General features: G+C 34.7%; 1 protein-coding gene across 3 annotated transcripts in view; it reads right to left on the bottom strand.

The window, feature by feature from the left end:
• Positions 1 to 14,102, bottom strand: part of LOC140158755 (fibrillin-2-like) — a 124,825-nt gene that overhangs the window by 84,113 nt on the left and 26,610 nt on the right. The window contains exons 3-5 of one of the 3 annotated variants that reach the window (XM_072181959.1): positions 10,496 to 10,579; positions 10,040 to 10,195; positions 3,381 to 3,488 (exon numbers count right to left, since the gene is read on the bottom strand). In XM_072181959.1, the coding sequence (XP_072038060.1) occupies positions 3,381 to 3,488; positions 10,040 to 10,195; positions 10,496 to 10,579 (348 nt within the window). Of the gene's footprint in view, positions 1 to 3,380; positions 3,489 to 4,444; positions 4,576 to 10,039; positions 10,196 to 10,495; positions 10,580 to 14,102 lie in introns of those variants that run through there. The other 2 variants (XM_072181960.1, XM_072181961.1) reach the window with 2 other exon arrangements.

Raw genomic sequence — 14,102 nt, 5'->3', positions numbered from 1 at the left:
GTGGATCCCAGCCCATCAATGAGTATATAAATTGCTATGAATTTCCAGTTTCAGCCAAGACAGTAGGTCGACCTGAAATCATCACTCAGATATGACCATGGCTTCAAAGCAATTTTACACCTTGTTAAATTTCATTTCATGATGAAATACATTTTTGCCCGGATTATTGCTGAATGTTTCCTGCAACCAGGACTATTTTCTCTTGAAAACCAAACACCTTTCTCAATTTCTTTGTAGACAATTCAAAATACATTTGTAGTGTTTGCAAGTGTGAATTTTCTTTCAACTACAAACACAACAGTAAAGCCATAATATACAATTTGGGTCAAATTTTAATTTGGTTATTCTTTGCCAAATATTATGAAAAATATTATGCACTAAAGTTTTCTGGTTGTTTTAAGCCAAAGTTAAAATGAAAGAAAAGTCACTTTCTATCTTAGCCACTTATAAACTGTGGTGTTCTATGGGTGATTTTAAAGTCGTAATTATGACTTTAATTCAAACTTGCTCTGTTGCTCAACGTATTATATTGTATTGCCAAAATACACATGTATACACACAATTGAACTGAATCCATGCTTTACAGCATTTCAATGGGCTTCATTTTTCTTGAATCTGCAACAGAAACATTTGGACCACCCTATTTTATCCTCTGACCACTAGATCCAGTGAATCTTGATGAAGTGTTTGGAGTTGAGGATTAGGGTTCAACCCCAGAGTTCAATGGGTTAATTTAAAGCAGCAGTTTAATTTAGGGTTACGGTCATCTTTAATACTGTTACCAAGTGGTACCTAGAAAATAGAGGACAAAATACATGGGAGATGGCTGACACTTGGCAACAGCAATGAGAGGCTGGCATTGGCTTAGAGATACACTGATCCCTCTAGCACAATACCATGTTTCTGCTAAAACATTCACTGCCTGCATCAATGTTTGTATTGTGCCAGTAACATGTTCAATTATATGAGAAGCACATTCAGGTATCAACCACTGAGACTGAAAGACTGAAGGGGCAAGTGATTTGTGGCACTGATTTTCTTTTTGCACCTTTTCGATAAATACGCCTATATTCCCTGGTCAGTGCACGTCACAAGATTAGACCACTTACGATTTTCAATTTGGTTTCTCTTAAATCTGGCATGTGCAAAGTAGATAAAGATGTTTTGGCAGAGCTAGATAAAAAGAAGGGCAAAGATTTTTTGGCAGATTGAATGAAAGTGAGGCAAAGAATTTTTTGGCAGGTCGAAAAAGGGCAAAGATTTTTTTGCAGATTGAAAAGGGGGCAAGCAATTTTTGGCAAACCATTATGAGAATCTACCCCTCCTCTTAACTACTGCACCATCCATTAGCCATCCACCAGTCCTCCAAAAATCTAGGCATATCAACAAAGTTGGATACTTTTAGGAACTGGTTGATAGACATGACCTGGATATGGTACACAATTTTGCAATTCATTGCACAAAATTAGAAAAAAAAAGTGCAGTACAAGGTGCTTTTTACTTTGATAATGAAAAGGTCAATGTCATGGTTTGGATAAAAATGGACTTCTACCATCTGTTTATTCTTGAAAATAATTCAGCCTCTAAACAAGTACTTGGGAAAAGTTTACAAGCTGAGTTTACAAGCATCTCGGTAGATAATTAATATTCTAAGGTGCATTCTAAATATAAGTTATCCTCATATAAGTACATATATGCTTTCTGGATGGGAATTCATATCATAACAAGTTATGAAAGTACTGGTGCAGCCGGGTACCTGTGTGAGTGGGTCCCTGTGTGAGTGGTCGAGCTTTTGTCAGATGTATCTCAAGACTGATGAAGTCAGAGACACATCTGCCGAAAAGCTCCGATGGAGTCAGAGACATATCTGATGAAAGCTCAACCATTCACACAGGGACTCTGTCTCTGCTACTACATTAATCGACAGTGTATTCTTAGAAACAATATTACTTACATTATCCTTTTAGTTTATCAAAGAACCTATTTATGGTCCAGGTCAGACATTATGCATGATTACATTTTTAGTTAATTTTTAATTAATCATTATCTACTCTACTTTAAACTAATAATTAAATTATCGTAACTTTGGTAACTACAACATGTGTCTAGCCATATGATGAAGGGAGAAAATTAGAACAGATATCTTTGATTCCCGCAATGCATTTCTTCCCTGTACTGATTTAATATTCAGTGCAACATGAGCCAATAGTGACAAAAAATGCCTCAATTAGAATTAATAGGGCTTATCCGTATCTTGCAATTCTGGTATTTCTTATCACTATTGACCCATGTTGCACTGAATAGCAATTCAGTGTCTAGGAAAGGAATGCTTTGTGGGAAGTGTAAGATATCTTGGGAAAACATCAGAATGGCTGGAAATAAATTACCACTGCCCCAAGAAATATTAGGGTTTGGATTTAGGGTTAGGATATGTGTTACAGTGTTAGGATTATGGTTAGGATTAAGAGGTTAGGATTATGGGTGATGACAGTATTATTAAAGTTGATCCCATTACGAAACTACCTGTATATTGCACATTTCAAATAATTAAGCTTTCTTCCTACTCTACTAAGTTATATACTCATCTAGACAGATGCCTGTAGGTCTGCAATCTGCATGCAATATCTTGCTTTAAAATATGCATCAACTGCTATTAAGTCTTATGCTACCAAAGAAATAAATTATAAACATATCTATTCTATACATTCATGAAATGCATTACTCCAGATTCCAGAAAAATACAGCACCATTTTGGGGGGATTAAAAAATATTATCCTGTGGTGCTCAATAAAATATAGCTCAATCCCAGTCCTTTAGTTGTGATTAACTGGCAATAGAAGTAAAATTTTAATATTTGGCCAATTATTGGAACTAGGAGCCAAAAACAAGTGTTTCTGCCTAATAGTGTGTTCATATCAGTCTATATGCTAATTTTTTAGCAAACACATTGTCTGTTTTAATTGATTACCAATTATTTATAATGATCAAAAATAGTGAGATTAAAAGTAATATCTTAGCTTATCCTCAAGATTCTGAATGTTTAGACTTGTGTCTTTGAATTTTGTGACTGCAAATTGTGCCTGTACTTCCAAAAAGTGGTCTTTTAGTTTTATTGCCAATTAGTTCCAACTAAAAGATAGGGAATGGGCTATCTTTCATTAACAAAACAGGATAATATTTTTTTCAATCCCAAAAACACAAGTTCTGTATTTTTCTGGAATCGGTACAAAAAATGCCTGTTCCACAACCTGAGGTCAATCATTTTCAGCTAAATGGGGGTTTAATATTGGACTATGCCATTAGACATGACACCATCTTGACACTGTTACACTTGATGTCTTACATGTACATACATGTAAGTGCTTCCACCTAATACTTACAATTTTCACAGGTATTGCCCCCATATCCATCCTGACAGGCACAGGAATCCCCCAGACAAGTGCCCCCATTTAGGCAGTTCATTCCGCATGGGGCAGGCCCTATTAGACCTGGTATCAGCAAGCATCATATTGATCAATAGAATCAGCATATCAGGCATGTAAGCAAAGTGCAAAGTTGCGATGATGTGACAGAGCATGAAAAAGAAAAGCATGGTAAGAAGTAATAGACTAAAAACATGCAACTCCTATAATAGTGCTGAAAGTACACTACAAATTGGTCTATTCTGGCACTTGTGAATCTCATGCATGCAAGTATAATTGAAGACAGTAAGAGAAAATCTTGTTCGCATCTAACGTCTCTGTCGATTAATCTCCAATGTGATTGGTTACCATAGGTACGCCATGCTAACTAACCATGGTCAGTGAGAGTTTGATAGACAGGGATGTCAGATGCACACCGAGTTTTTTTATTCTGTCTTTAATTATAGGCTTGCCTATTTTATATTGCGTGTACTCATCCATCCATTAAATTGCATTGTGTATGTGCACAGGGCACCACACTCCAAGATGATGTTTTTCAAGCGAAATTATCTTTTTACAACCCCCCTTTTTACCTTTCAAAAAGTTCAATGCCACTAAAGAATAGATATCAAGTAATCTAGCTGTGTACAACACATTGCCATGGTCACCAGTCAAACATATGGGACAGGTCTAGTATTACGGTACTAGACATGCTTGAGCATACGCGAGCACACTTACTATACGGTACTACATATCAAAATGTACAAATGCTAGTTCTCATTGCAAGGCCTTTATCTGGAATACTTTATGATTTAAGTTTATGTAGCAAGTAGTCTTCCCATCATCTCGTTTTCTCAGTGCAAGCACGCAAACAGCATCCTCCCTGGTTTTTACCTCTACGATATCATTAAGTCTGCAAACTCGTGTCCGTCCATATTTTTTTTTATTTGCAGGTAGAGAATTATTTATTTTTGCTCTGCATATTGATATACTGAGCTAACAATCAACACAGAAGAAAAAGCTGATTGCAAGTCAAAATATACCTTCTGAGGGTCCAAAACCACCACCACCGCCTCCAAAACCTCCATTGGGGGACCTCCAAAACCGCCATTGGAGGGACCTCCAAAACCGCCATTAGGGGGACCTCCTCCACCGCAACCTCCTCCACCGCAACTGCCTAGTCCTATAAACCATTTGATTGCAAATTGATGAATGTTTAGCATAATTGATAACATTGAAGAGCCGACCAGGTCGGTCACTTCCGAATTGGTTCGATTTTGGCCTTAAAATTAATATCTGATCTGAATCTGAATTGGGGAAAATCCCTTTATTTGCCAATCTAATTAATCAGTAAATTCAGTGCCAGTATTTAGGCTTCAAAATTAAAGACAACAACTAAACTCAACTGCATGAATGGTAACATTCTTTACTGTACTTCAAGCTGATAATCAGAGTTAGGTGATTTTACTGGTTTAAACTGGTTTTCATTGTATCTATTTGCCGCAAGGCAATTGCCGATCATAGAAGGTGCTGTAATTATTTCACAAGGAGTGTAAAGTATTATTCAGATTTCCTTAAATTACAAATTAATCATCGCGTATATGTGCACGACGTCAAGCGTGTGCATTGGACCGTGCGCAAAATAATATGCGCTGGAAGGCTAGGTGTACGCTTAATTTGTAAAAGGAAATCTGAATAATACTTTAGGACAAGTAATTTTTTTATTGTACAGATCAGGATCAGCCGATTAGCAAGCAAAATGATTGGAGATTGGCATATTGAGATCTAGGGTGGATCGGTTCTAGGGCTGTTGATATTAAACGTTTAAACGTTTGGGAGCTGTTTAACGTTTAGAGAATTTGCTAAACATATTTGACCCACGATTTCAGCTGAAATGTGTGGTAACTCTGCTGCCGACCGGCTGTCGAATTATGAAACCGGCCAACACATTGACATTCATTAAGCATCATAGCATGTAAGCTTAAACAAATTAGTTTAATATCTCATTCTGTTTCACGCAAAGCAAGCTATAACAAACAACACCTACCTATGTGTGCTTCCTAGTTTCATTTTCGAAAAATATTACACAAAATAAATGGTAGAATAGGAACATTTAAAATTTTAATTGACAAATTTAATCAAAACGACCGCAGTCCGCAGCTGTTCCCTAGCTAAGTACAGCTCGTAATCACATTCCATCTACGAATAGCTCGTGTGCAATTCAAAAATGTGTAAAATAAAATTAAATGAATCAATAAATCATAAAATAAATAAATAATCTATTCATTAAATAGTAAATTCATTAAATAAATAAACAAACAAACCAAATTAAATAATAAATAATAAATAAATAAATAAATAAATAAATAAATAAATAAATAAATAAATAAATAAATAAATAAATAAATAAATAAAGAATAAATAGGGTCTATATAAATAAATAGGGCCTAAATAAATAAATAAATAAACAAATAATTGAATAAATAAATAAAATCTGACCTACTAAATAAATAAATAAATAAATAGGGCCTTGATAAATAAATAAATAAATACGGCCTTGATAAATAAATAAATAGGGTCTAAATAAATAAATAGGGCCTGAATAAATAAATAAATAGGGCATGAATAAATAAATAAATAAATAAATAAATAAATAAATAAATAAATAGGGACTGAATAAATAAAATTTAAATAAATAAATAAATAAATAAATAGGGCCTAAATAAATAAATAAATAAATAGGGCCTAAATAAATAAATAGGGCCTAAATAAATAAATAAATAAATAAATAAATAAATAAATAAATAAATAAATAAATAGGGCCTAAATAAATAAATAAATAGGGCCTAAATAAATAAATAGGGCCTAAATAAATAAATAAATAAATAAATAAATAAATAAATAAATAAACAAATAAATAAATAAATAAATAAATAAATAAATAAATAAATAAATACGGCCTAAATAAATAAATAGGGCCTAAATAAATAAATAAATAAATAAATAAATAAATAAACAAATCATGGCATATTCAGTTTAGGGTGCATAAATATGACCAGACATGACTACCCCCTTAAACAACAGCAAAAGTTTTCAGTTCTTAGGTTGTTGCATGATTGGCAAATCTATGATGCATTTTGACAGGTTGTGGCATGAGGCTATGGCAAATAAAGGGTTCAAAATCCCCCCCTAGAAATTACAAAACATTTGATTCCATATTGTATAATTTCAACACATTTCAACAATTTAGGAGAGGGTACATTTTGCTATTCACCAAAAGTGGTCTCATTCCAAAATCATCCCCCCCCCCCCCAAAAAAAAGTACATTTTTTATTAGTGATTTTTTCAGGGGGAAAAAGTTGCGCTAACATCCAACTTCTTAAAGTCATATTGATCTTTCACAATGAAATTGGTTAATTTTGTTAAACCTGATTTTTTTTAAAACATTTATGTTTACCCATGCATGTCCTAACTAGTGGAATCAGTCAAATTCGTGAGTCTATACAGACAAACATAGCATATAATTTAATTATTACATCCCATGGAGCTCCACACGGCCAAGATCGCCAGTTGGGTTTCTTCCGTTTTACTTCATTATAAAATGGACAGAAACCATTCCTGACAGTTATTCCGCAGTTATTTACGAATTATTTCATCGTTTTGGTAAAAAAATGACCAAATTTAAATTGGATGGAAATTGTACATTATGGCTTTAATGCAACCAATTTTAATTGGTTGCATTAAAGCCATACATTATTGCTTAAAAGCAATTCTGAATGATGACTGGGTTGTTGTTGAATTTTAAATTTTTCTAAATTGATATATAACGTAAGAAATAAGAAAACAAAATTTTTGGTAGGGCCGACTTTTCATCAGTGAAATCGAGCAGTCTGGCCATATACTTCCATGGTCTGGCCAATGAGGGTCTGTTTTGTTTTTGATTTTTCAATTTCTATTGAATACAGAAACTCTTCTTCACCTCAATTGTTTTGTAAACATTCATTTTCTTCATCTTATTTTTTTAATGACGTCATCTTATAATTCATCAATAGTCAATAATCAATGTGTCCAACTTCATTGTCAATAATTCCATTATTTGTAGTTGTTATATACTTATATTACCACGTTGGATGGTGAAAAGTGGAAAAAATTAAAAACTTATTGTGATATTGTGCCATACAATCATGCAAAAACCTGTCAACATTTATCAGATAATTGCTATACACACTGCAAATTTTCCCGAACACATGACGCTTCTCAGACGCGTCCGAGGTGTTCATAATTGTCTCTTTAGAACACTAGTGTTTTTGAAAACATGATAAGCCTTGCACATTAGTGTTCTTTTAGTATAATGTAGAACACACAGTATTGATCAGACGTGTCACAAGTGTTCTGCATGATTATATTGAATACTGGTGTTCAAAAATGGAACGCATGTAGTAATGATACCGATGTGGATGGAGAGATAGAGGCGTTGGAGAGCTGCGACGTGTCAGCGAGAACTACACGGTGCTCCTTTGAAGGAGGGATATAAGTAACAACAACAACAATGGTGATGCAACGTGGAAACGCTATTCCAAACTGTCTTTTCAAGACAAATGGGATGATGATAGTGAGAGTAAATTCGATTTAGGAGAGGATTTAGGGAAGAATAAAATTCAGGGCAACTTTGAGAGCGACTCTGAGCCCGTAGGCCTATATCTGTTGACAGCGATGAACAAGCATCGGAGAGACACAAGAAGGCGAGATGGCCGAGCAGTTAAGGCGTTGCGCTGTCGGCCGGGCGAGAGATACGGTCGGCGAGGGTTCGAGCATTGGGCTTGCCTTAGGTGAAAACTCTTGGATTTCATCGGAATTCTTCGGAACACCACCAATATCTTGTTTATACTACCATGCATTTGTTTATTGTCGAGTAATGAGATTTTGAAAAAGTATAAATAAAGGTTGAACACCAGCATTCTGAAAATCAATGTTTGAACACGTGTCATGTGTTTAAAAACCGTTACATTTCTTTCATGTGTCCGAGGTGTTCATAGATAGTGATTTTAGACACCAGTGTTTAAAGGATTAGAACACGTTACACTAGTGTTCTGAGGTAATAACACCTGTGTTCTTTACATTAACACTAGTGTTCTCTAAATAAGTTGAACACGTGCCATGTGTTAAAAAACCGTTACATTAATGAACGCGTTCCATGTGTTCTGGCCAATTTGCAGTGCAGTCTTAGAAAAAAAGGTTCAACTTACAACCTTTTTTGTCCTGTGTGAAGAACCCTAAGCAGTGAAGGTTCTAAAAGAACCTTAAAAAGTTCTATAAAGAACCTTAAAGATTTAAATAGGCCTAGGGACATTCTAATTTATTCATTCAGGACCCAACACAAAGTTAAGAAAAGTAAAAAGTAGTGTTTACCCTTTTTGGTACTAAAAAATCATTTTCTTGGATAAAGAACCTTTTTTCTGTTCTACTTAGAACCTTTTGAAGGTCCTTTCTTAAAGGTTCCTTAAAGGTTCTTCAAACTTAAGGTTCTACAAAGAACCTTTTTCTTGGCTACAGAACTTTTTGGTTCTACAAAGAACCCCATTGGCTTTCAATAGGGTTAACACTACTTTTTACTTTTCTTAACTTTGTGATAAGTCCCTGAATGAATGAATTAAAATGTCCCTATGCCTATTTAAATCTTTAAGGTTCTTTACAGAACTTTTAAAGGTTCTTTTTAGAACCTTATTACTGCTTTAGGGTTCTGCATACCGGACATAAAAAGGTTCTAAGTTGAACCTTTTTTTCTAAGAGTGTACAATCATGCAAAAACCTGTGTGAAATTATGCAACGAAATTGTTTTTGGGGAAACCTAAAGATACATTTTTTTATTTTCTACATGCAGTCCATGGTAAGAGAGCATGGAAATTTCTTGAGAACCAGTCCCTATAGGCAGTATTTGCATTTGACCTGTAGACTTGACCCTGTAAGCTAACACTAATATTTAACCTTGAAGAATATTGGTAAATGTTCCCCTTCCCAGTGTGGGGTAATAATTGCCCAAATAATACTACATGTAGCATACCAAATTATAGTTTACAGGTCTAAGTGCCCAGTCAAGTTCAGTTGGAAACCAATTAGTGATAATCAGATAATACAAAAATGGCAAATTACGTCCAAATTCTACTCTGATCGATGTATAACTATATACATGCTAATAGTGTTTTATGCGAACCGGATAAGAAATTCATTAACAGTGACATTTATACTACTACTAATTCTGTAACTAAATTGTGCATATTAATTTGCCAGAGGTGTAGTGAAGAAATCAGAAATTAAATAAGCAACAACATTTGCAAAATAGTGCAAGAAAACAGTCCAATGGTATAATAGGTCCCTAGTACGACTCATTTCACTTTACACTTATGACAAAGAATGAAAAACATGAGCATCAATTTGAAGTGACGACACGAGCACAAATCTGCCATGAAATATTTATATAAATGATATAATAAAACTATCCAAAAATATCGTGGTTAATACTTCGGTACTCGTTTACACTGTAAAAACTAAACAACAGAAACGCTAGAAAGTTAGTAAGCTACATTATGTAAAAAATAATTAACATCGACATGGAGCGAAAGTCAAAATATAAGTTATACCTTCTCCGAGTCCTTGATTTGGGGGACCACAACCTCCTCCGCCGCAACCTACAGGTCCTCTATCGCCACAACCTGACACTGAGACTTGGCCACCGGAACAGTGACATGTGTTTGGACGTTGACAATAGCCGCCACTGCATGAACGGCTGCAAATTGCTACATGTACGTAATAATAACATCTCAAAATTATAACAGTGAACATGAAAAACAAATGTAAAAGATATTAATTTTATTCGATGGGACAAAACATATAGACCTAGCCCTCTTTTGTCCCCTTGTATGCCACTAAGCATGCACGTAAAATCCCAAATATTTCCAAGCACTCCCTTACACACAAAATGGCTTTATACATGGTCAGATGAATTTAAATGTCATTTACGCAAAGAATAAACAGTAAAGGTCCCTATATTGAACCTTGTGGTACCCCACAAACGATGGACATTTTTTTCTACTTACGCACGACACACTGTTGAAGTCTAGGGTGTAACCTCCAACCTGGACAACAATATGAATAATAACGTGGTCCACATACATTTGGACTGAAAAGAAAGCAAGAAAAACATGACATAAAGTATAATAATAATTTGAAATTTATTTATTTATTTATTTATAACATTCGGCAGAATCCAGGCTAAGCCCATAGTGCTCAGAGACTACTAAATTTAAGGGATGCCATCCGGATATGACGGGACAGAGATATGTGAAGAGATCCGATTTTAGATGCAGGAGGAAAACCGGAGCACCCGGAGAAAAACCTGCGAGGACGAGCATAGATCGGCAACCAAACTCACATGTGGCACCGCGGGAATTGAACCCCGGCCACAGCGGTAAGAAGCGAGTGAGAAGACCACTACACTAACATTATCATAGATATAAAACAACGTGCACATTTTGGTGTGCTCAGGCAGTTTCGTTTAATCGCGAATCGTTATTTTCGGCAACCCATTCTGAAAAGTCCCTAAAATTACAATTACTGTAGTTTTCCCAAGAATGATGATTTTTGAACCAAAATCGAAAATTGCCTAACTAAATGAATTTCTCAATTGTCTTTATGTTTTTGATGACTGATATCTATACTTGGAGTATAATTAGATGTCTTCAAATTCATAAAAATACACCACTCATATATTTTCTTTCTTTAAACGTTTGTTAAAAATAAAGATTGATTGATATACATTTTCTCAATTTTGTGCCATTTTCAGTCACCTTTGGTCAGATTTTATATTGTTCGATGATGACAGATTGACATCAGTCGCATTCCATGTTAGAACATATCAAAGATTCAGAAACAGCAAAACAAAATGCAACTATAAAAGGCCTATTTAATTACATGACCACCTCAAAAATCATCCCGACTGAATGGCTGATTTTATTTTGCACATTAATGTGCAATAATTATAATTATTGGGATACCTCAATATTAATCATGATAATACACCTTTAAAATGGCACGATATGGCCCAAATAATGCATTATCCTGCTCGCATAGTTGACATGATTTTAAATATTTGACATGTTTTACAGGCTTTTAAAAAAGTTGGGGAGGCATTTTAGGATGTGTCACTTCACATATACAGTAAGCAAAAGAATTAAGGTAGCAGTTGTGTTCACCCTTTATATCCTAAATAAAGATAAATGTGTCAAAATTAAAACATGCAGCCGATGCCTGTACTCTTTAGGTCTGATTTAAGACCTTATTTGTTGAAATTGGTTGAGAATTAAAGAAACAGTGACCCAAAACCTAATGAAGATACGAAATAAAAAGTTGCACTTTTGTGTTCTGATCAATGAAAGCACGATGTTAGTTTTTCGTGCTAATCAATGAAAGCACGGCACTAGTTTTCTTGTTCGCGAACGCTTTGTATACAAATCAATAGGAAATGTGGCAAACTGCAACTTTTATATCAGCATTTTCCTTGGGTTTTTGGATCATCGTGTCTTTATTTCTTGAACAATTTCAACGAATGAGGTCTTAAATTCGAGCTAAAAGATGCAGCTATATATTGTCTGTTGGTTCCAATTATGTCATATCTGCCTTTGTTTAGGATATACAGGGGGTGAACGTAACTGGTACCTTAATTATTTGGCTTACTGTATAATTTCGCGCAGTTCCTATCCAACCAGGCGATTCATTAACTGAACACCCATACAGATTATCAAGTTATTGCTTACAAAATTATGGGTTTGATTATATATAATATGATTATAAAAGATTCAAGAATTTGATTCTGATCTTAACATCAGCTATTCATTTTTTTGTCTCCCATGCAGCTAGTACCACCTTGGTATCAGGTATTCAAAGGGCAACAGAGGTTACGATCAGAACCTACATCTCAAACCCGTATGGGGAGTAAAAACTCCTTGCTTTCTTCGCATTGGCACGACAAGAAAATAACCTAAGGATCAAAAGTAGATCAAAAACTGATCGGAATTCGCTTTAAAGACATGTGCAGCAAGACTACTATAACCAGTTCTAATTCGTTGTGACATAACTTAAAATATCCTACATTATTATTTTTTTAGTCGCGAACATTATAAGAGAAGGTCCTGCGTCGTGAGTTGGGACCCATTTCGGTAACACATGAGAAATTTTGAAAATTACAATGGCTTTCATCTTGCAGCTAAAGTAACATCTTACTTGATGAGGCTTATTTTCCTGAGCATTTTGACACCTTTTTAATGAAAATTGGCCAAGAAATGAGCTGGTGCTGGCCAAAATACCATTTTCAGGAAGGGGGGTCTCAAAAAAATATATATTTGTAATAAAATGATGTTAATTTCTTATTTTAAAGCTTTTTATTTCATTTTGGTGTCTTTTTATATGTATTTGGGGTCTGTTAACCCAGAAATTGTGTTTTCATGACACATGGACCTTACCGTTTCTTTAAAATTAACTTTTAAAAGTGTGAAAATGGCTCCCTAGCCGCCACCGCAAGCACCAATTCATTAATTAATTAATCCTAATTAAAACTGAAACAATATGAACCAGTTTTATTTATTGCTATGGAAAGAGTATAGCTAATACTCTTTAAAATGACACCAAATTTATTATTGTATGAGAAGTATTATGGAAAATATGATATCATAAACATCACTTACAGTGGAAAAGTGTTACTCCACCGCCAAATTAGGTATCCCAACTCATAGCGCAGGACCAGAACACTTGGTGACTATTTCGCGAATTCACATTAAAACGCATCAATCGGATGCGCATCCATAATGATATTAAGACCATGCACTCCCAACAAACATGTGTATCCCCAGGAATGGGGGTGAATTCCCAATATTTTAATGTGGGATGGTGGTCCATACAATCATTCCCCAATGTTGACGCCTGTATAGATGTGGGTTTCTGACCAAACTGAATACAGAAAAAGTACACATTTTTGCGCTCTTCGTGCGAATCTGTTCCACTTTTGCACTATGCTAGTTGGCTTCAATATGGCAATTTTTTTCTCGCGCTTCGCGTGCATTTGTAGCATAAACTTATTCTGTTGCCAAAGGGTGCCGGATTTTCCATCCCCCTATGTCATAAGGAAATCTTCGTCACTGCCAGCAAAATTCTAACCAATTTTCAGTCATTGTTCTTTAGGGCATGCGTCTATGAAACTGTAAAATGGATATAGTCGGTCGTTTTATATAATAAATAATAAGTTTTGGTATTAGTTTTGATTTTGATCACGTGATTTCCTACTATCCTGCCTATAAGCTCTTGACTGACTACATTACCAATATCTTTGTCTGTACCCTTTATTATAAACTTAAAACTTGTAGAAAGCCGTTTCAGTTTCATTTCAGTTTGTTACATAATCGCGTGACCGCAGAAAATCAGGTTTGAAGTTACCTTGATCAAAGTGTACAAGAGAAGTTTTTTAATTTCGCAGTGCAATAGTCACAAGCAGAGAAGTCGAACAGTCAATTTACATTTGAAACCGTGATTTAGTTTTGGAAATAATTAATATGAAAAGGTTTGACTACAAAAACGATTCTCTTATAATTGCATCTATACGCACAATTTCCACCTATAGATACACCCGAGCACACTAAAATTTCCAAGCACATC

Source organism: Amphiura filiformis, chromosome 8 (assembly GCF_039555335.1).
Source record: "Amphiura filiformis chromosome 8, Afil_fr2py, whole genome shotgun sequence".
Classification (NCBI taxonomy): domain Eukaryota; kingdom Metazoa; phylum Echinodermata; class Ophiuroidea; order Amphilepidida; family Amphiuridae; genus Amphiura; species Amphiura filiformis.
The sequence above is the reverse complement of the archived record's forward strand: the minus strand, read 5'-3'. Positions and strand labels throughout refer to the sequence as shown.